Source organism: Corythoichthys intestinalis, chromosome 21, assembly GCF_030265065.1.
Source record: "Corythoichthys intestinalis isolate RoL2023-P3 chromosome 21, ASM3026506v1, whole genome shotgun sequence".
In the NCBI taxonomy this organism is placed as follows: Eukaryota; Metazoa; Chordata; class Actinopteri; order Syngnathiformes; family Syngnathidae; genus Corythoichthys; species Corythoichthys intestinalis.
The window spans coordinates 33,845,129-33,867,487 of NC_080415.1; the positions used below are offsets into that span (position 1 = coordinate 33,845,129).

The 22,359-nt window shown below is 38.3% G+C and overlaps 1 protein-coding gene across 1 annotated transcript in view; it reads right to left on the bottom strand.

Moving 5' to 3' along the window:
• Positions 1 to 745: 745 nt before the first annotated feature.
• atrnl1b (attractin-like 1b) overlaps positions 746 to 22,359 on the bottom strand; it is a 115,768-nt gene continuing 94,154 nt past the window's right edge. Inside the window, exons 26-28 of the mRNA XM_057825718.1 lie at positions 15,569 to 15,679; positions 4,135 to 4,249; positions 746 to 1,831 (exon numbers count right to left, since the gene is read on the bottom strand). Coding sequence (XP_057681701.1) covers positions 1,707 to 1,831; positions 4,135 to 4,249; positions 15,569 to 15,679 — 351 coding nt within the window. The 3' untranslated portion in view covers positions 746 to 1,706. The remainder of the gene's footprint in view (positions 1,832 to 4,134; positions 4,250 to 15,568; positions 15,680 to 22,359) is intronic.

A 22,359-nucleotide genomic window follows, 5' to 3' on the forward strand; every position in this document is an offset into this window, starting at 1 on the left:
GCCCTATGTTTGTAGCAACTAGCAACCGGTCGCTGTTTGTAGCGGCTGTCGGGCGCAACCAGGTATGATTGTTTTTTTGTTTGTTTGTTTGTTTGTTTTATCTAGCGGCATGAGTTGAACAAGGTCCCGAAGACCGCTGCATCCCAAAGACCGCGCTGACTGTGTTTTATTTCCGCTTTACCTGGTATAATTCAATAATCCGAATTTGGATGTTTATGAATTGTTCTCAAATCTTCCACGGCTGAATCGCGAATAATCTATGAATCGGAAATTTCGCACGCCTCTAGTTATAATACCGTCAAAATCTCATACCGGCACATGCCTAATTTGTAGTAGCAAAATTGGTACCAAACGCAACAAATTCTAACAAAACCAGTTGCACCCTGCTGCATTTTTACCAGCAAAACCAGTACCAAAAAAAACAAATCCAGAAGAACCTTCCTGTATTTGTACTTGCAAATCCAGTACCAAAACAAACAAATCCAGCCAAACCTGCTGCATTTCTTGTATTTTAGTACTAGCCTCGCAAGTACAGAAACTAGCATGTACTGCATTTCTTAGCCAGTATTAAGAAAACCAAGAAGCTAACCTTGATGTACAGTACCTTGTCATTCACATTGATTCAGACTTCTGATGGACAATCCTAACAGCCCGATTGCCCGACTTTAAGCCGTCCCGTTTCAAAAATCGACATCTGAAATTGAGGTAAATCTGAGAAAATGCAAGAATGTTGACAAAAAAAGAATTTTCATTTCTCGTTTTTTAATATTCCATCATGTGGTTGATCCTTAACCTATTCGCTGCCATTTGACAGCGAGACTGGCTGGCATAGAGTGATCAAGTTTCATTGCCATTGACGGCGCTAGACGTCTAATCCAATTCGACTGGGGGGGCTGGCAGCGATCGATCGCTGCCAGCCCCCCCAGTCGAATTGGATTGGACGTCTAGCACTCTCAATGAGTTAAAATACAACGATTACTGACAGACAGTCCGTCTCCTCTTTTTTTTTTTTTGTCTTTTGGATTCCCGTGTAACATCGAAGCACACGGTAAACAAATAATGCAACATAACCTTTTTTTTTTGCGACGGCAATGCCCGAAAGGTTTAAAAAACAAAAAACAAGACTATCAAAATGCATTTAAATGTGCTATTAAACAGGAATCGTGTTAAATATCAAAACAACAGAAATGCTCTTATTTACAATCGTCTTGTAAATTGAAGAAAAAAAAAGGAAAACGTGCCCGCTTGGGCCTCGGGAAGAGACAAAAACTCACGTTTCTTCAAAAGCAAACACTGTACAGCATAGGGAAAAAAACAGAGTTCCCCTCCCCCGCTCGCAATACAAAACGGCGGGAAAAAGGTGTAGAAAACAAAGAAGCGGGAAGGCCTCGCTTCCAAAGGTCCGAGATTTTCCAGTTTTAAACGCTAAAAGACATTTGGCTGCAAATGTACATTTCCTTCAGGCGGTAAAACCGTCGGCGTGCTTTTAGGACACGGCGTGCAAAACGCGACTAAAGGAGGAGAAGCGATAGGCGTCGGTTGCCCAAATGCATAGCGATCACCGCATTGGCTTGCGCCGGGCAAAGAACGAGGAGGCGTTTGACAACGAAGTTCAGCCATTCTCGGCGGCGCTCCTCAGCAATCGAGCGGCAGGACGAGCTTTCGTTTGTGGGACGACGTCCGACGTCGGGGGGGGAGAAAAACACTCAGACGCAGGTGCCCTGGTGTGTCGGAGCGAGGGCTTTTCGGTTCTTGGACGCCAGCGACTTTTCCTTAAAATCCGAGGCTTTCTGCTGAGAAACGTCGATCAGCGCGCTGGCCACGATCAAACCTGTCGATAGGTGGGGCACACATAGGTGAAAAAATGCAAATGAACAATGTCCCAACCATTGTTAGCTTTCATCAACAATGACGATAACGAAAATAGTTAGTGTGTTTCAAGCTAGGCTGTGCTCAATATTGCTTGTTTGGAAACACATGGTAAGATTTGTTATCTAATTTTTACAAGAAAGAATATGCAATGTTGTTTTAGCCCTTAAAGGTCTGTGCTGAATCATCATCACACTGAATGTAACTCGTACCCTTAGCATAGCATTTGCGTTAGCATTAGCATCAACTTAAGCATGGCGAGCATCCTCTTAAACGCTGACATTTTTTTTTTTTTTTACATGCAGCTCGTGGCTTGTACAGTGGGGCAAATAAGTATTTAGTCAACCACTAATTGTGCAACTTCTCCTACTTGAAAACATTAGAGAGGCCTGTAATTGTCGACATGGGTAAACCTCAACCATGAAAGACAGAATATGGGGGAAAAAAACTGACAATCACGTTGTTTGATTTTTTATTTCCAAATTAGAGTGGAAAATAAGTATTTGGTCACGTACAAACGAGCAAGATTTCTGGCTGTCAAAGAGGTCTAACTTCTTCTAACAAGGTCTAACGAAGTTTAACGAGGCTCCACAAGGTACAAAATCAATCGTCCAATCAGATTCGTTTATTTGCGTGACGTGTAATGAGTAACGTCACTCTTGCGCGCCGAAAGTCGTCTCTACAACAACACAGACGGCGAACGGGAGAGCCGAGAATATGTTCCAATCCGCGGTAAAACCAGTTTTAAATTACCAAAAACACATGAAACAAGTCACTGACAACAGTCAACATGGCTCGCGCTAGCCATGTTGAATAAACTTCTCCATTCTCCGCTCATGCTAATTACTTGTTGCTTTAACAACGTCACGTCTGCCCGTCACTGATTGGTCCACTCCGCTGTCTGTTTGCTGTGGCTTGCTCCGCCCTCAGAATTTGATCCGCCGGACGGTCGGTGAGTCTGGTATACCAGGCAAACCTGTTTTAACTTACTTTAACTCATCAACCATGAGAGAAATGATGTTTCCACCCCCATGCTTCACAGTGGGTATGGTGTGCTTTGGATGCAATTCAGTATTCTTTCTCCTCCAAACACAATAACTTGTGTTTTTACCAAAAAGTTCCTATTTTGGTTTCATCTGACCATAACACATTCTCCAAGTCCTCTTCTGGATCATCCGAATGCTCGCTAGCGAACCGCAGACGGGCCTGGATGTGTACTGGCATCAGCAGGGGGACACGTCTGGCAGTGCAGGATTTGAGTCCCTGGCGGCGCATTGTGTTACTGATAGTAGCCTTTGTTACTGTGGTCCCAGCTCTCTGTAGGTCATTCACTAGGTCCCCCCGTGTGGTTCTGGGATTTTTGCTCACCGTTCTTGTTATCATTTTGACGCCAAGGGGTGAGATCTTGCACGGAGCCCCAGATCGAGGGAGATTATCAGTGGTCTTGTATGTCTTCCATTTTCTAATAATTGCTCCCACAAATGATTTCTTTACACCAAGCGTTTTACCTGTTGCAGATTCAGTCTTCCCAGCCTGTCGCAGGTCTACAATTTTGTCTCTGGTGTCCTTTGACAGCTCTTTGGTCTTGGCCATAGTGGAGTTTGGAGTGTGACTGACTGACTGAAGTTGTGGACAGGTGTCTTTTATACCGATAATGAGTTAAAACAGGTGCCATTAATACAGGTAACGAGTGGAGCCTCGTTAGACCTCGTTAGAAGAAGTTAGACCTCTTTGACAGCCAGAAATCTTGCTTGTTTGTAGGTGACCAAATACTTATTTTCCACTCTAATTTGGAAATAAATTCTTTAAAATCAAACAATGTGATTTATTGTTTTTTTTTGCCACATTCTGTCTCATGGTTTAGGTTTACCCATTTGACAATTACAGGCCTAATTGAAAATAATATACTGCTAGTCCTGCTGAGTGTGTATTATCATTACAAAGTTTGCGTTGCCCTTGTACTGGTCCAGTGATGTTCATTCGAAATTGTTGGAAACCATATTTTTTGACTAAAACATTTGAACTTTACAGATGAAAACATTCTTAGTCACTGTCAACTAGAACTTTGCGAAAATTGTATGAGATTTCGTCGACGAACACCTTTTGAAATAACTAAAATACCACTAAGACTAATAAGTATCTTTGTCCAAAAGATTAAGACAAAAATGAAAAGGGCTGACAAAAACAACATTGGTCCTAAAGTGGCCGCCAAAACATCTTTGATTTTTGTCAATTTTGGAGTGGATGAATCCAAATGTTTATTACCTGACTGTCCTGGCGGGGGCAAGTTGGCGGGTCCTGAAGGCAGCCGCATGAGCACAGTCAACACGGCCGCTTTGCCTCCAGAACACGGCTCCATGGCAACGGGTTTCGGGGCACCCTGTAGGGGGAAAATATCATATGTCACATATCAAATCAAGGGCTTCTGCTTTGAAATTCAGAAGGATGCAAAGAGACACATGATTGGACATACTGTATATCGCCGCCAATGGCAGTGAATGAGTATAATTAAATATGTTATATCAGTATTTATTGCGAAATGTATTAATACATATTTTAATATGTACACATTTCCATTCCATATTTCACATTTTAATTTTAAATATTTATTTCTACAATACAACTACAATACTTACTTTTCTATCATTTAATATCTGCACTGCTGGTCCTCAGTAAATGAGTAATGAGTGTCCAAATTTAGGTTGAATACCATTTTTGAGTAGCTTAACTCATCATACATTTTCAATGGCTCCATTTATTTCTGATGGCATATTAAACTTCCACAAAAACATCTATCTAGATACTGTATGTATATGATATCCAGGCAGTCCTGGCGTACTCGACTTAGGCGATTTTGACTAAATGATGCCGGACTCTCGTCTGCCATTTTGTCGCCATTGGTGTTTTTTTTTTTTTTTTTTTTAACTTTACTTTAGTAATATGTGTTCTGTCCTCACCAAAAGTGAAGTTGTTCAGCTTGACAAACAGAAAACAAGGCAATTTCGCTTTTTGGAGCTTTTGACTTCCTTCACTTTTGACAATTTGTAAAGCAGTAATACACATATGTACACTTATGTTCAAAATGATATACATATTTACAATAAAACACTTGACACAAAACAATTGGTGTTCAAACGTCCAACTAGTCTGATTAATATTAAATTTCGTCGATTAAATTATCCTAATTTGTCTAACAAAAGTCCGCTAGCTTAAATGCTACGAATGCTAACGTATTTACAATTCTCATAGCAAACCGCTCAAATAACTCCCCAAACTGTAGCTCAAAACTTAATTACAAATGCATACACAAACATATTAGCTGAAACAACTTACAGCATTATGTGAGCCAAACCAGAGCACAGCTATCCTTTATCCATGTCAGACGTCTTGAGTCTGCTTCTCAATCATACAAGGCGACAGTCCAGCCGGACCCAACGCTGCCACCAGAGGGCAGTGTATCCTCCATCATTCAACAAAACACAGCTTTTGGACTTTTTGGATAGCTATTTTGGGTTACTTAAACGATTAATTCCGAATTGTGCAGAATTTCCGGTTACGTCGGAAGTCGTTCGTAACCCGGGGACTACCTGTATCTATATAGATACATCCATATCCATATTTATATATGAACTATGGATTTTTAACTTGGACATGTAGAAAAAAAATACATGTGCCAAATGAACATGAATTGACCTGGAAATGCCCTAAAATCAACAGAAAATGATCCAATATAGGCCTGAACGATATATCGTTTAAACATCGCCATCGCGATGTGCGCATGTGCAATAGTCCCATCGCAAGGACGTGCGATAGTTTTTTAATTTCATTTTTTTTAATCCACAAACGTTTGTTTTGAGGAAGGAGAGGGGAAAAAAAGCGCACAGCTTCTCTTTCTCTCCAGCAAGTCATCGGCTCCTCCCCCTCCCCCTGCAACAGCGGAGTGGAGGGAGGAGGGGCCGAACAGCAGAGCGGAGGGAGGAGGGCCCGTTCTCAAAGTGAAAGCAAGCAATCAACACGTTGGAGGAGCAAGGAAGACTGTATCCAAAAGGAGTTTTGGAAGTATTTTGGCAAGAACAAGACTATAAGGGACAAAAAACAGCCCTGTCGACAGTGCCTCGCCATGGTTGCCTCAACAAGAAGTAATCTGTCAAACATGTGGGACCATTTAAAACGCAGGTATCTATGCATTCCTGCTACGAGCTCCCCATCAGAGGCTTTTTAGCACAGGTGGGAACATTGTTACGTGCCAACGTTATTGTCTCAAGCCTGCTATAGTGGATAAACTAATAGTCTTGGCCAAAAACCTATGAGACCCAGTTGAGAATTGCTGAGCAAGGAAGGTGGACGATATGCAGACAAATACATAACACAGCTGAAGGAATGTCTTTTCTTCTTTTAATGTGACAGCTATCAGGAAGGCAGGAAATTTGGGAGTTAAAATGGTTCTGTTATTCATCACAGTTATTTGCAGTTATTCAGTTCAATTATTTACAAGTTCAATTGAGTTTGTTTCTTTTATATTTAAATTTATTGTAAACCGTATTTTTCAAATAACTATATATAGTACAGCTGCACATAAAGTTTTGATACTTAATATTTTTGTTGAAATATTTTTACAACTTTGTTGCCGTTTTGCAGTTTTATATTGTTATATTTTGTGTAAACAACTCAGGGGACTAATGCACTTGCACTTTTATTAGTCAGATTTAATATTTAAGTTCAAATATGTTGACAACTTTGTTGTTTAACTGAGGTTTTTATGTATTGTTATAGTTTGTGAACTCTTTTGTCATATTTAATATTTTTGTTCAAATATGTTGACAACTTTGTTGTTTTACTGAGGTTTTTATTTATTGTTATAGTTTGTGAACAACTCTTTTATTTGTCATATTTAATATTTTTGTTCAAATATGTTGACAACTTTGTTGTTATTTTACAGAAGTTTTTATTTGTTATATTTTGTCAAAAACTAAGGGGACTAATGCACCTGCTCTTTTATTTATCATTTAATGTATTTGCTGCTGTTGAAGTGTAAAATATTGTATTCAATAAATGATCTATTTTGTGCAGACATGACTTCCTGGATACCCTCATACAGAAATCTTCATCATTAACAAATTAAACGGTATTATATGAATACACTGTGGTCACGGTGTGTTATGTAAAGTATTTCCAAACAGCTATTCAAGTCATTTAGGGAAAATTTCTTTAAAAAAGATAGATCTTTTTTTTTTTAATATCGCAATATAATATCGCAATATATTGCAAACCTAAAAAAAATCGCGACAATAGTTTTTTCCAATATCGCTCAGGCCTAATCCAATATGTTCAAGAACTGACCCTAAATCAACAAAGTTACATGAGGTAGCCTAAAATTCACATGGAAGTGAACCAAAATTGCCTGCACTGACAACATCCACTGGCAGTGATTTCTCACCTTTCATCCGTTCATTCACCCCTCCCAGTCAAAAGGGATTGGATGTCTATCACTGTCAATGTCAGCCAATGAGTTAAGAATCTCCTTGAGTACACCCGAGTGAATAAATGCACTATCTAAACAGAAAGTCATTCCCATTTTGGGACACTCCAGCCCTCCGTCACCACAATTTGGAGGAACGAGTCAACACAGGCCGGGCAGACGTGTTATTATTCCCCGAATCCTCCTGAAAACCTCTCGGCGTTCATTGTGCCCGTGACATGTTTTTCACGCTCGAGACGCCGCCACTTTGGCGGCCATTAAGTTTAAGTGTTGGTTTTCTCACGACAGCCGCTGTCAGACGCCCGCGGTTCGAGCCCGGTGTTGTTGTTATGTGACCAATTAAAGCCTTTGTCTCCAAAGACCAGCCGACGTACGTTTGACTCTCCGCTCGTCCCAAAAAGTTCATCGGCCACTCAAAAGCTAGCTCAGTTCGCTTTTAACTCATTCACTGCGGTCGACGGGTATCGAAGTCCAGTCCATTTGAACCGGGAATGTTCATTCGCTGCCACTCACCTGCTTCAAATGGATTGGACGCCACATGATTGGATGTTTATCATCATCAATGGCATTGAAAAGGTGCCTCCGGGCAACATAGCTCTCATCTATCTTGCCGATATTCAGAAGTACACTGATGAATTAGTCCAAATAGACGTCAACACAAGGGGAATCCAATTAAATTCAAAAATATGTTTCCGTCACGGCATACGAATGCTTGCTGATGTACATTAGCATGAAACATTAGCGTGCGTCCGCTCAGGCGCAAGCACCATATTCAAGGGCCATCGGGTTGTCGGTTGGCTTCACGAGCGCTCAGGTGATCCCCGCTAATGAGTAGCTACATGCCCTCATGAAAAAGAAAAGAAAAGCGGCCGTAAATTGTCTCGTGCTAACGACAAATCGGAATGTTGCGCAAGTCGGTGCTTTCACGGATGACTGCGGAAGTCGTCGTCGCGGCTGTTCCGGACTGAACTCAAACGCGCTTGTTTGTGTTTTTGCATCGCTGGTATGGATGTTAATTCGTTATCTGCCATTGACGGCGATAGACATCCGATCCACTTCAACTGGGAAGTTCAAAATGAATTAAATATCTATAGCCGTCAATGGCAGTCATTAGTTAATATAAATACAGTGGTACTTCCATTTATGAAAGTAATTGGTTCTAGAAGTAGCTTAACTTAAAAAGTCTGTAAGTACAGTCCCTGACAAAAGTCTTGTCGCTTATGCATTTTGTAGAAGTAATTGCTAATAACTAGGGCTGTCAAACGATTAAAATTTTTAATCGAGTTAATTACAGCTTAAAAATTAATTAATCGTAATTAATCGTAATTCAAACCATCTATAAAATATGCCATATATTTTTCCGTAAATTATTGTTGGAATGGAAAGATAAGAAACAAGACAGATATATACATTCAACATACGGTACATAAGTACTGTATTTGTTTATTATAACAATAAATCAACAAAACGGCATTAACATTATTAACATTCTCTTAAAGCGATCCATGGATAGAAAGACTTGTAGTTCTTAAAAGATAAATGTTAAAGTACAAGTTATAGAAATGTTGTATTAAAACCCCTCTTAATGTTTTCGTTTTATTAAAATTTGTAAAATTTTCAATCAAAAAATAAACTAGTAGCTCGCCATTGTTGATGTCAATAATTACACCATGCACACTCCCCAAACCCATAAAATCATTTGGACCCAAGCGCCAGTAGAGGGCGCCAAACACCAAAAAACAAGTAACAAGCCGACATTACACTGCTGTCATTTTAATCTGTTTGAGCGGGGCATGTGCGTTAATTGCGTCAAATATTTTAACGTGATTAATTTAAAAAATTAATTATCGCCCGTTAACGCGATCATTTTGACAGCCCTACTAATAAACTGATTTTTAATTATTCAATTGGTTTCAGAAATTGCTTATATGAAAGCTAAGACCCTCCCAAATGATGTTGAATGTACAAAAATATATTTGTTTCACTGAAAAACGATGTATCATTCAATGAAGACATAAAGGCCCAATTTTGGCCAACAGAAAGTAGTGTGAAAATTGAACAAAAATGTACTTCACATAGAAAATACATTACATAAGCGAATTAAGTAGTGGTGCTGTGAGATCCAACTTTAATATTTTGTATGACTTCCATGGTCTTGAAGGACTGCATCCATGCGGTTTGGCAAGGATTCATACAATTTATTGATGAAGTCATCAAGAACATCAAAGAAAGCAGTATTGCATGCCTCCCAGAATTCAATAACATTCTTGGGTTTCGTCTTCCATGCTTCCTCTTTAATCCTACCCCAGACATGCTCAATGATGTTCAACTGGGCTGGCCAGGCCTGGAGGACCTTGATCTTCTTTGCCTTGAGGAACATTGAGGTAGAGATTGAAGTATGCGATGGAGAACAATCCTGCTGCAGAATGTGTCCCTTTTTATGCTTAGGAATGTAACAGGCAGCAACAGGCAAAGATTTGTTGATATTTCAGAGTATTTATGTTGCCTTCCACCCTGCAGATCTCTCGCACACCCCCATACTAGATGTAACCCCAGACCATGATTTTGCTACCATCAAACTTCACTGTTTTCTGAGTGAATCTCGGATCCATGAGGGCTCCGTGGTGTAATTCAATGGAAGATTCATCTGAAAAATCCACTTTTTGCCACAAAACAGTGGATGCAGTCCTTCAAGCCCATGGAAGTCATACAAAATATTAAATTTGGATCTCACAGCACCACTACTTAATTCGCTTATGTTATGTAACATATTATTCTATTTGAAGTACATTTTTTGTTCAATTTTCACACTACTTTTTGTAGGCGACAAAACTTTTGTCTTGCCAAAATTTGACATCATGTCTTCATTAAATGATAAATCTTTTTTTCAGTGAAACAAATATATTTTTGTACATTCAACATCATTTGGGAGGGTCTTAGCTTTCATATGAGCCATTTCTGAAACCAAGTGAATAATTAAAAGTCAGGTTATTGGCAATTGTTTCTACAAAATGGATAAGCGACAAGACTTTTGTCAGGGACTGTAGAGACGCGTTTTCCATGTAAACGCCCTAATCCATTCCAAGCCCCCCAAAATTCTGAAATTAATCTTTAATAGTGCATAAAAATGCATCAAAACATGTAACAAACATATGTAACAATTAGATTATTGCACAATAAACACAAAATCTGATTTGTGCATAATATATATATATATATAAAAAAAAAAAACAAGAATAGAGTAAGAAATCAAAGTTAATACACTCATGGCAAGCTGACGGAACACAAGGGCCGAATGAAGAGTACACTGGGATACGCACATACACATACAATAGAGGTCCCTCTTAGCCAATTGGATGCCAGGAATGCTAGGTAATAGCCAATTGTAGAGCAGCTATAAGTATCAGTTCAGTCAACTCTGGGAGCTGTGAGGATCAGCTATACTGTATTTTTGCCTTTCTTATCCTGAAATGTCTTTCTTAACAAGAGGCAATATTTTCCCATTGAGACGTGTCTTAACCTGAAAATTCTGTATTAAGAGACATTCTAAAGTCGAGGTACAACTGTATTCTCTTATTCGGTTATGTTTATCAATTTTTGTTACAAGTTTTTAAATGGTGAAAAAGCTACACATTGTTTTAATGATTATTTTCAAATCATTTAAATGTGTTTTGTTTGTATTTTTTAATCAAAAACAAACTCTCAGTAAATATTTTCTGATTTATAGATATTTAAAATTTTCTAAATGTTTTTTCTAAATAAAAAATAAATAAATTTTTTTTGTTTATCATTTAATTTTTATTATTATTTGTTTTATTAATTTTCATTAAAAATAGTACCGTAATTTTCAGACTATAAGCTGCTACTTTTTTTCCTTCATTTAGAATCCTGCGGCTTATAGTCCAGTGCGGTTTATTGTTGATTTATTTGCGTTAGTAGGTAATACTTTATTTGACAGCAGCATCATACAACTGTCATAACACCAAATGAACCAGCATGAAGCTTTGCAGCCAATTGGTTCAAAGCTTCATTGCTTCAAGAAGTTTCATTTAGCCATCACTGCTCCTTTGGGTGAGACAGTCAACCTCTGCTGCACTGTTGTTGTCCAACATGCCTCCTAGCATACATTGCAGCACTACAGATGTAAATATCAATCAAAATTCATGTTCTGTGCGAAATATTTCTTCAGTTACTGTTCCAGTTGTTTCATTAATTGCTAGATATGGTATTTGGTAAAACTTTATTTGACAGTTGTGCCATAACACTGTCATTAGATGATCATAATTATGACATAACACTATCACTGGCACTACTGAATGCTTATGTCCTTAAGTGTCATCCGGCAAGTTATGTCACCAACTCCATTTATGTCCAGCTCGGCTATTTTACATCCATTTAAAAGTGAGATAATTTGCCGGATAACACTAAATGACAGCTGTTATAAGCATTCATTAATGCTCATGACAGTGTCATATCATAATTATGATTGTATAATAGCATTCTTATGGCGCCACTGTCAAATAAAGTGTTACCAAATACTATAACTGGCAATTCATGAAACAACTGGAACAGTAACTGAAGAAATAATTAGCACAGAACATGAATTTTGATTGTTATTTACATCTGTAGCGCAGCAATGCATGCTAAGAGGCATATTAGACAACAACAGTGTTGACAGTAGGTGCCAGCAGAGGTTGACCGTCTCCCCCAAGAGAGCAGTGATGGCCAGCTCCTTGAAGCAATGAAAACATGGTGGTTCATTTGGTCTTATGACAGTCATAAGATACCGCTGTCAAATTAAGTGTTATTGGTTAATATCTTTTGTTTTAAATATCCCATAATACAGTGAGGACAGCTGCGGCTTATAGTCCAGTGCGGATTATCAATGACCAAATGACGTTTTTGTGGCAAATTTGGTGGGTGGCGGCTTATAGTCAGGTGCGCCTTATAGTGTGGTCGTCAATAAATATAAAAAAATTGTCTCCATCCAAAGGGATCAGACGTACATCAACATCAAAGGCAGCCAAACAAACAAGCGGTCAGTTAAATGTGGTGTGTCCTCATTGACATGGACAAGTGTTCCAAACGGTTAAGTGGTGCCAGATGCTGCAGCAATTACGCTTACAGCAACAACAACAAAAATGGAGGTTTGGATGTTTATACGGTTCACCTTCAGCTGCTGGCAAACAATGCCATCAAATATTTCAATTGCTCATTTGACTTGACTCAGCGTTGTTTTGCCGTTGAGACGGAAAAGTAGAGATCACTTCATCATCAAGCCGACATATTGGATGTGGTAATTAGTGCGGGATCTGATTTAGGGAGGCTGTTTTAGCCCCACAAAAATGTGGGTAATATTGAGTTGTGCAGTAACTGTTTTAAGCAGTTAGCAGTTTAAGCAGTTAAAACTTGACAAAACCTTTATCATAACATAATTTGAAAGTGCATTGTTTGATTTGAATCACTGCATTGAAAAATGAAAATGACCGATTTTATTTGAAATTTGTAGTTCAGCCTCATGTAAAATTCCTTAAATTTTTGACATTCAGGCCTCACGATACAAATTTAGGTTGAAAAATACAAATTACACTTGCAAAGTTTAGATTCACTGTTTTGTCTATCTGAATAAATACATTAAACAACAAAAAATATATACAGTAGATATATATTTATAATGTAAATAAGCTCCGTCTCTACATTTTTGATTGAAAACGAGGGATCACTGTATTACCTGTATTATTTAATATAAATAAATATATATATATATTTACACACACACACACAATTAGTTAATATGAACAATTACATCGAAAAGCACAGCTAAAATTATTTTTTACATTTCATTTTTCAATTCATTTACTAATTCATTCATTCGTGTATGTATATATTCCTATATACAGTATTTAAATTAAAAAAATAGGTGTATACATTGATCAATGTTTCCTATTTTAGATATTATAAATATTATAAAATTATATATTTATAAATATTATAAAATTATATATTATTATTTTTAAAAAAAAAATATATATATATATTTTTCTTTTCTTTTTTTTTATTTCAAAAATATTGGGTGAATATCTAAAAATATTTTGGGGGGGGAAATATATATACATGAATATATATATATATATTTTTAAATTCAAATATTTTAGGTTATTGAATACAATGAATACACCTTTTTAATTTAAATACTGTATATGGGAATATACACATGAATGAATGAGTAAATGAATTAAAAAGAAATAGTTTTAGCTGTATTTTTCGATGTAATCGTTCATATTGACTATTATTTGTGACAAACTAATTTCAATGCACAGGAGAAGGAAGACTGCAAGTCCATCATCGTCACTGGCACTGAAAGACTTAATTTCAAACTCGCAAAAAGCTCAGTCGTTCGCTACACTCGGCCGTTTCTCTCCACCGCCCTTCACGACGCCGTAACGGGCGGTGAGCGTTGCTCTGCGCTCCGCTAATGGCCAATGTAGCGGCCGGACGCCGGTCGCCACAGTGATTTTATTTCTCTGGACGGCAGGTGACACGGAGGCGGCCTTGGCTGGGGAAACACTGCTGCTCTTCCCATGTCAATTGCGCCCTTTTATTGCTCACAGCGACGCTTTTATCCTCACTGACATTGAGACTGCATTTCTTTTCTGCTTTCTGTTATGGAGGGGAAGCATTTACATGATTGGAAGAAAGGTCACATTTTTCTTTAGACTTCAATTTGCCCCCCCAAAAAATGCTAATATAAACTTCACATCAAAAGCATTCTCTCCCGAGGACTTTAAAAATGATGTCTTTTTTCATCAAAAATTGGGTGCGTAAACTGATGTGCTACAAAACCCATGAGATTTATTGTTTGTGTGTAGATGAATATTTAATGAAGTTTATGTTAAATATTGGGGGGAAGGGTGCTCAAGTTCAAGACGTTGCGTTTTTGAGACAGAATCGTACAATTTTAACTAGGGTTGTTCCGATCACGTTTTTTTGCTCCCGATCCGATCCCGATCGTTTTAGCTTGAGTATATTTTACGCTGCCTTTTAACTCTATATAGAGGTAAATCGGCGCCATTATAGATTGAGCGCTACAATGCGTGAGTGGGGCGTGCAGCGCATGCGTTAATTGCGTTAAATATTTTAACGTGATTAATTTAAAAAAATTTAATTACCGCCGTTAACGCGATAAATTTGATAGCCCTACTTTAAGCCAAAACTAAAGACTCTGGATGAGTGCAAGACATTTTGTCCGTCACGTTAAATACAATTAGAAAACGATTTAATTGAAATATATATATTAAAAAAAGGCATGTCCGATATTTTTTTTGCCTATTCCGATACTTTGAAAATGACGTGATCGGACATCTTTAATTTTAACCCATTTATGCATGAATTTACATTTACAAATATGCATTAATAATCATTAAGGTATCATAATCATGAGTAATAATAATAAAATATAGACGATTCAATAATACAACAAAAAAGGAAAATTCTGTTAAAAAAAGAATAAAAAGAATATAGAAAATTGATAAAATTATTTAATTAAATAATAATTCAGGGGAAAATTTCCATTTTTATTTTTGATATGTATTACTTTTTTTCCCATTTTATTTTAATTAATTTCCTATATTTATCTTTTTTTTTTTTAAACCTTTTTTTAAATGATTTTAAACATTAGCTTTTTCTCATTTTTATCTGTATTTTCATTGTAATTTTCTAGATTTTGTATTTTTATTAATAATATGAATTATTTTTATCTTCATTAAGGCCAAAAGTTTGGACACACCCTCTCATTTGTGCGTTTTCGTTATTTTCATGACTATTTACATTGTAAAGTCTCACCGAAGGTAATAAAACTATGAATTACCACATGAGGAATTATGTACTTAGCAAAAAAATGTGAAATAACTAAAAACATGTACAATATACTAGTATCTTTGAAGTAGCCAAACTTTGCTCTGATTACTTTTTTGAACACTCTTGCCATTCTCTTGATGAGCTTCAAGAGGGAGTCACCAAAAACAATTTTTTGACTTCACAAGTAAGCCTTTTCAGGGTTGATTAGTAGAATGTATTGCTTTATCAATGGGGTTTGGACCTTCATTTGCATTGAATGAGGTGCGGTCAAACTTTTGGCCTGGACTTTATGTACGTATACTGTATTTGCGAAATGTAAATTCAGGCATCAATGGGGTAATTAAACTTGTTTCTAGCACTCACATCGGAAAGCGGCTGCAGCATCTCGCTGGACTGGCCTCCTCTGGCGTCGATCACGACGGCGGCTGAAGCAAAGGGACGGCTGGCCATTTGTTGACGCTCCCTCATCAGTTGCTGAAAACAATATTTGGCATAAAAAAAAAGACACAAATGTTTCAAACAGAACACTAGAAATCAAAAACCAATTCCTTATGTACTGTATGCTAATATGCAGGGATGCATCTGGGAAATTAAAAAAAGGGGCCAGTTGGCCCCCTTGTGTCTGAAAAGGGGGCCAAATTCTAAAATTGATGGCTGAGTTGATGAATGAGATTGATAAATTGATTATCCGCTAAATTCGAATCATTAACAGCAGTTTGCTGCATAGAATTGTCACTACCCTCCGCAGACTTATTCGATTGTTTCTTAAAAAACGAGAATATGCTTGTTTGCTGCCTGTTTTTAATGTCATTTAGAGTGTTACTCCTGTTCTCACGCTCCATATTGCAACCATCCGCCATGTTCGATGTTAATACTGCAATGCACCATGGGTAAATGAATATTCGATTATCTCTTTCGGAAGTTTCCGGCGGATTACTGAAAAGCCCGAGATAGCCTCTACCACGACTTTGGAACGCACCGAAACGAATGCAAGTTGATTATGGCTAGATCAGAGGTTAGATCTTGTGCCCGAACCCGGAAACTCAGGCCCAAAATGTTAAGCATTCACGTCCGGTTGGGTCGGGTCAGGTCGCCGCGCCGGACTAATAAATTATATATTTTTTTAAAATGGGATAAAACCGAGAGCAGGCTCTCTGTATTGTGCATCAGCTTGTGCGTCCACATGAATGCCGTGGCGCCGCCCGCTTTTTCTTCTCCTCCCGCTGTGGCGCTTGCGATTCGTTACGAAAGACACTTTTACTTATGCATGCAAAGGCAACACAAATGTGATCCTTTTAAATCTTCTGTTCTGTGTGTCTGCAAAACCGCATGTCTTTTTTTTTTTTTTTTAATATTAAACTTTCCCGGCGTTATTTCGTTGTGTAAATGCTTTTATAATGATCATAACAATATGTAGACTATTTAAACATTAAGAAAACTTGTGTTTTTTCTGCCAACTCGAAGAAATGAAAATAAATTGCTGCTGCTGCGTTTTCTTTTTTTTCGCGTCACTCCAGCAGATTTAAAAAAAAAAAAAAAAATCGGGTTTTTCGGGCTCGGGCCTGCAAATCTAGTTAACTGATCGGGCTCGGGCCGGGTCGGGCTTGAATACCAGCGGGCCGTGTCGGGTCAGGCTGGATTTTTTAGGCCCGATCTAACCTTTAGGCTAGATATCGGTGAGGCAAGATGGCAGACGACAAAAGTTAAAACCTCTGAAGGAAAACAAACAGTTTTCAATTGCTGTTTAACTAAATTTATTCCTTTAGCTATTTTAACAGAAGTATGTCATATGTGGCGCAGATCATGTAGCAACATGTGCCAATCGTAATAGACTTGTGCCGCTGCTGGCGCAGTGGAGTTACAAAGTTGCGCCAGTGGCTGTCAAAATGCGTAAATGGCACGGCCCAGATGCATTCCTGAATATGCATTTACGGGTCTTCACAAAAAATCAATCAGGAAGCTATAGCTAATCCAAAATGCTGCTGCCAGAGTTCTTATAGATACAAGGACACTGGGTTATATTACAATGGTCATAAAATCATCACACTTGCTAGTATAAACCCTTACTAGTGTTGTATAATGATTTGCTAAACCGCTACAAAGAATCTAGACCCCTATGGTCATCTGGAACCGGTTTGCTGAGTGTTCCAAGAACAAGAACCAAGCAGGGTGAACAAATTCTCTGAAAAATGCAATTGTTTAATACAGCGGATTCCTAACTGCCCCTATTGTTCAAATATCCAATTGTATGACCTTTGCTTTAGATCCATGTATATGCCCCCCCATTTTCCTGTTTTCATAGTTTGTTTTTAACAACTGATTTAATGCGACTTTTATGCACCCTTTTATTTGTCTTTTTCTTTTCTTTTCTTGATTGTATCTTGCTGATTCATGTGACAATAAAGCACTATGAATCACCTTCTGTTGTGCCGTACAAAAAAAAATGCCTTGTTTACAGGGGCGGAGATCCATTTACAAAGTTGGGGGGTGGGAGGAATGGGGGCAATAAACTGAAAATTTTTAGAAAATAATTATGTGGGGGGGGCCCAATGAAGAGTTACATAGCATCTTTTACTACAATTTGTCGCATTAATCTTTAAACAGGGATACTAATATCTTTCTTAGCATTAGCGGAGTCCAGATTTACAAACAAACTACAGGTAGTCCCCGGGTTTCGAAGGAGTTCCGTTCCTATGCTGGCGACGTAACTCGAATTTCCGTGAAAGTCGGAATTGACCCTTTAAAAAAAATAACTATCCAAAACGTCCAAAAGTATTTTATTTTGTTTAATGATCGAGGATACACTGCCCTCTGGTTGCAGCGTTGGGTGTGGCTGGACTGTCGCCTTGGCTTCTATGACTGAGTATATGACTCGTCTGACATGGCTATAGGACAGCTGCCCTCTAGTTTGGCCCACATAAGGCTGTAAGTTGTTTCAGACAATATATCTTTGTGTATGCATTTTTAATTAAGTTTAGAGCGACAGTTTGTGGAGTTATATGTGAGCAATTTGCTATGAAAATTGGAAATACATACGTTAGCATTCGTAGCATTTAAGCTCGCGGACTTTTGCCAGTCAAATTAGGCTAATTTAATCTACTAAATTTACATTTTGATCCAACGAGATGGACGTTTAAACACAAATTGTTTTGTGTCAGGTGTTTTATCGTTAAAATGGGTGTGGTTTTGAACATAAGTGTACATGTGTGTGCCACAGCTTTACAAATTGTCAAAGGAAGTAAAACCCACAATTGCCTTGTTTTCTGTCTGTCAAGCTATTGCCTTGTTTTCTGTCTGTCAAGCTGAAAAACAGAACACGTCAAGTTAATAAAGTTAAAAATAGCAGCTTTAAAAAAAAAAAAAAAAACGATTGGAGACAATGGCGGACGAGACTCCGGCGTCGAAATCAGTTAAGTCGAGTCCATCGTAACACTACCTGTATTTCTGATATCAATATCCAGACGGTTAGCATTTAAGAGTGAAAGAAATAATTGCTTCTCTCTTCTCTCTGTCTGTGACTGTCACCTTATGCTTAGCTATTATCAACTTTTAGCTTAGTTTAACAGCACTCAGCAATATAGAGTAGACCTTTGAACAATGCAGGAGAAATGATGCAGATAGTCAGAACCTCGAGATTTTAGTTCATGGGATGTTTTAGAACTTGCATGACTGTCTGTGTTTGTGAGTGGATGTCTCACCCAATACTGCTACTGGCCCTTATGCAGAGAGCATACGCAACAGGCAGCCGTGGAGCAGTTGGTAGCTCGAGCTGTTGTGGGACTGAAGGGTCTGCGGCTTGATTCCTGGCTACTCCTGCCCACTGTCAAAGTGCCTTGAGCACGGCACTGAACCCTAATTTGCATCCATGCACCATTGGTGTGTGAATGTTTGCGTGAAAGACTAAATCCTTACTAATGTAAAGAGCTTTGGGCATGGTAAAGAGATAAGTGCGCTATATAACTACCCTCCATTTACCAGTCACGGATTTCAGCCTCTGCTGTGTGGAGTGGACTGAACTACTTTGAGAGAAGGGAGGGGTGAGAGAAAGATTCTAATATTTAAATAGCACATTATTGCACAACTAAAATGAGAACTTATTAGATTTTACTTTTGAAATAAGTGTACAGCTCCAAAAATACTTATCGTGTCCCAAATTATTGAGGGGTCATCTTAGCTGAGGAGACGGACGCGTCCCACCATCCCCCCCGGGATATCCGCCCTTGCTTGTTGAAGAAAAAAAACATTTTCTTTGCCATTAACAATCAATACCGTAAAACAACTACAGCTGCACTTTTCACATGTGACGGTCAATAGCAAAACGGGCTAGCTATTAGCGGCAAGGACAATGCCGATTGATTATCGGATTTGTGAGCGACTCAAGTTTGCTTGATGAGGTAGTCGGGACAAGTCGGATACATTAACAGCTGTTAACTGTCAATAAAATCAATTTTAAAAGAGAAGTGACTTTTGTCTAGTGTCTAACATAGTAACACAACACTGACTTGCTTGTTGGGAGAATAGAAAAATAATGACGTCATTTGTTTTATGTCAATGTAAGCATAAATATGACCAGATACAGTGAGGCAAATCAGTATTTAGTCAACTACTAATTGTGCAAGTTCTTCCACTTGAAAAGGGCCTGTAATTTTCAACATGGGTAAACCTCAACCATGAGAGAGAATGTGAAGGAAAGAAAAAAAAAAAAACTGAAAATCACATTGTTTGATTTTTAAAGAATTTATTAGCAAATCGTGGTGGAAAATAAGTATTTGGTCGATACCAAAAGTTCATCTCAATACTTTGTTATGTACCCTTTGTTGGCAATAACGGAGGCCAAACGTTTTCTGTAACTCTTCACAAGCTTTTCACACACTGTTGTTGGTATTTTGGCCCATTCCTCCATGCAGATCCCTTCTAGAGCAGTGATGTTTTGGGGCTGTCGTTGGGGAACACGGACTTTCAACTCCCTCCACAGATTTTCTATGGGGTTGAGACCTGGTGACTGGCTAGGCCACTACAGGACCTTGAAATGTGTCTTACGAAGCCACTCCTTTCTTGCCTCGGCTGCGTGTTTGGGATCATTGTCATGCTGAAAGACCCAGCCACGTCTCATCTTCAATGCCTTTGCTGATGGAAGGAGATTTTCACTCAAAATCTCTCGATACATGGCCCCATTCATTCTTTCCTTTACACAGATCAGTCGTCCTGATCCCTTTTTGCAGAAAAACAGCCCCATAGCATGATGTTTCCACCCCCGTGCTTCACAGAGGGTATGGTGTTCTTCGGATGCAATTCAGTATTCTTTCTCCTCCAAACACGAGAACTTTCTACCAAAAAGTTCTATTTTGGTTTCATCTGACCATAACACATTCTCCCAGTCCTCTTCTGGATCATCCAAATGCTTTCTAGCGAACCGCAGACGTGCCTGTACGTGTACTTTCTTCAGCAGGGAGACACGTCTGGCAGTGCAGGATTGGACTCCCTGGCGGCGCATTGTGTTACTGATAGTAGCATTTGTTACTGTAGTCCCAGCTCTCTGTAAGTCATTCACTAGGCCCCCCGTGTGCTTCTGGGATTTTTGCTCACCGTTCTTGTTATCATTTTGACGCTACGGGGTGAGATCTTGCATGGAGCCCCAGATCGAGGGAGATTATCAGTGTTCTTGTATGTCTCCCATTTTCTAATAATTGCTCCCACAGTTGTTTTACACCAAGCGTTTTACCTATTGCAGATTCCGTCTTTCCAGCCTGGTGCAGGTCTACAATTTTGTCTCTGGTGTCCTTCGACAGCTTTTTGGTCTTGGCCATAGTGGCGTTTGGAGTGTGACTGACTGAGGTTGTGGACAGGTGTCTTTTATACCGATAATGAGTTAATACAGGTGCCATTAATACAGGTAACGAGCAGAGCCTCGTTAGACCTCGTTAGAAGAAATTAGACCTCTTTGACAGCCAGAAATCTTTCTTGTTTGTAGGTGACGAAATACTTATTTTCCACTCTAATTTGGAAGTAAATTCTTTAAAAATCAAACAATGTGATTTTCAGTTTTTTTTTTTTCACACATTCCGTCTCTTATGGTTGAGGTTTACCCATGTTGACAATTACAGGCCTCTCTAATCTTTTCAAGTAGGAGAAGTTGCACAATTGGTGGTTGACTAAATACTTATTTGCCCCACTGTATGTCACATTCCATTTTTGAGCAAGACTTTACATTAGTACACAGAAAGTGACTGAAAACATGATTTCAAAGTTAAGGCGCCAGAAAGAGAATCAATTTAGTGACTCGATACTGAGTTGCGGAAAGAATGCATCGATTCATGGCTGTTCTCACCCACTACTAGTTTTATGTATAAAAACTAGTGTTTGGAGGCCGTCTAAAAATGCAAACTTGATTGGAAGTATCAATTATGTAAATTGTTCCACTTGGAATGCACTTTGTTTTAATTCCGGCAGCTGGATGGGGTAATGAGCCTTTGTATTTGCGCTGATGCCACTTTTGGAGCACATTATTCTCCCCTTAGGTGGCAACACAGCTAACTCCCTTAATCAGCACTTTCCACAAAATTAGGATTCTCTAGGAAATGGCAACTACTTGACTTGATTTTCAATGTGAGCAAAACTCACCTTGGGCTTAAAGCTGCCGCCATTAATCGACAATTAATCGATTATAAAATGACCTCGTTCACTGCCAATATAGGTACATGTATATTATTTACAGTGCTCTTGTAGTTAGTATAATTTAGCTTAAAAAAATACCCATTAACTCATTCGCTACCAGTAACAGCAATATTTGTACGAGCCATTTGAAGAGGGAGGGCAGACAGGGAATATTTATTTGCTGCCACCCTTCATACAAATGACCAGGGCTGAAACTATCGATTATTTTAGTAGTCAATTAATCTATCAACTATTTAGTTCGAATTATCGAGTAATTAGATTAGGAACATTTAATAAATTGTAGAATAAATTTTAGGAGATGTAAAATTAGGGCTTGCTAAGACTGCACTTTCAAAAGAGCATTAAAAGTGAATACAAAATAAAATTCGAGTGTTTCTTCAAAGTATGCAGAATTGCACTTTCATTTAAAAATAAATCAAAATACCTGAGTTTAGCCACAAACGGTGTCTGGATTTTTCTTTTTAGATTATCTCTCTCAC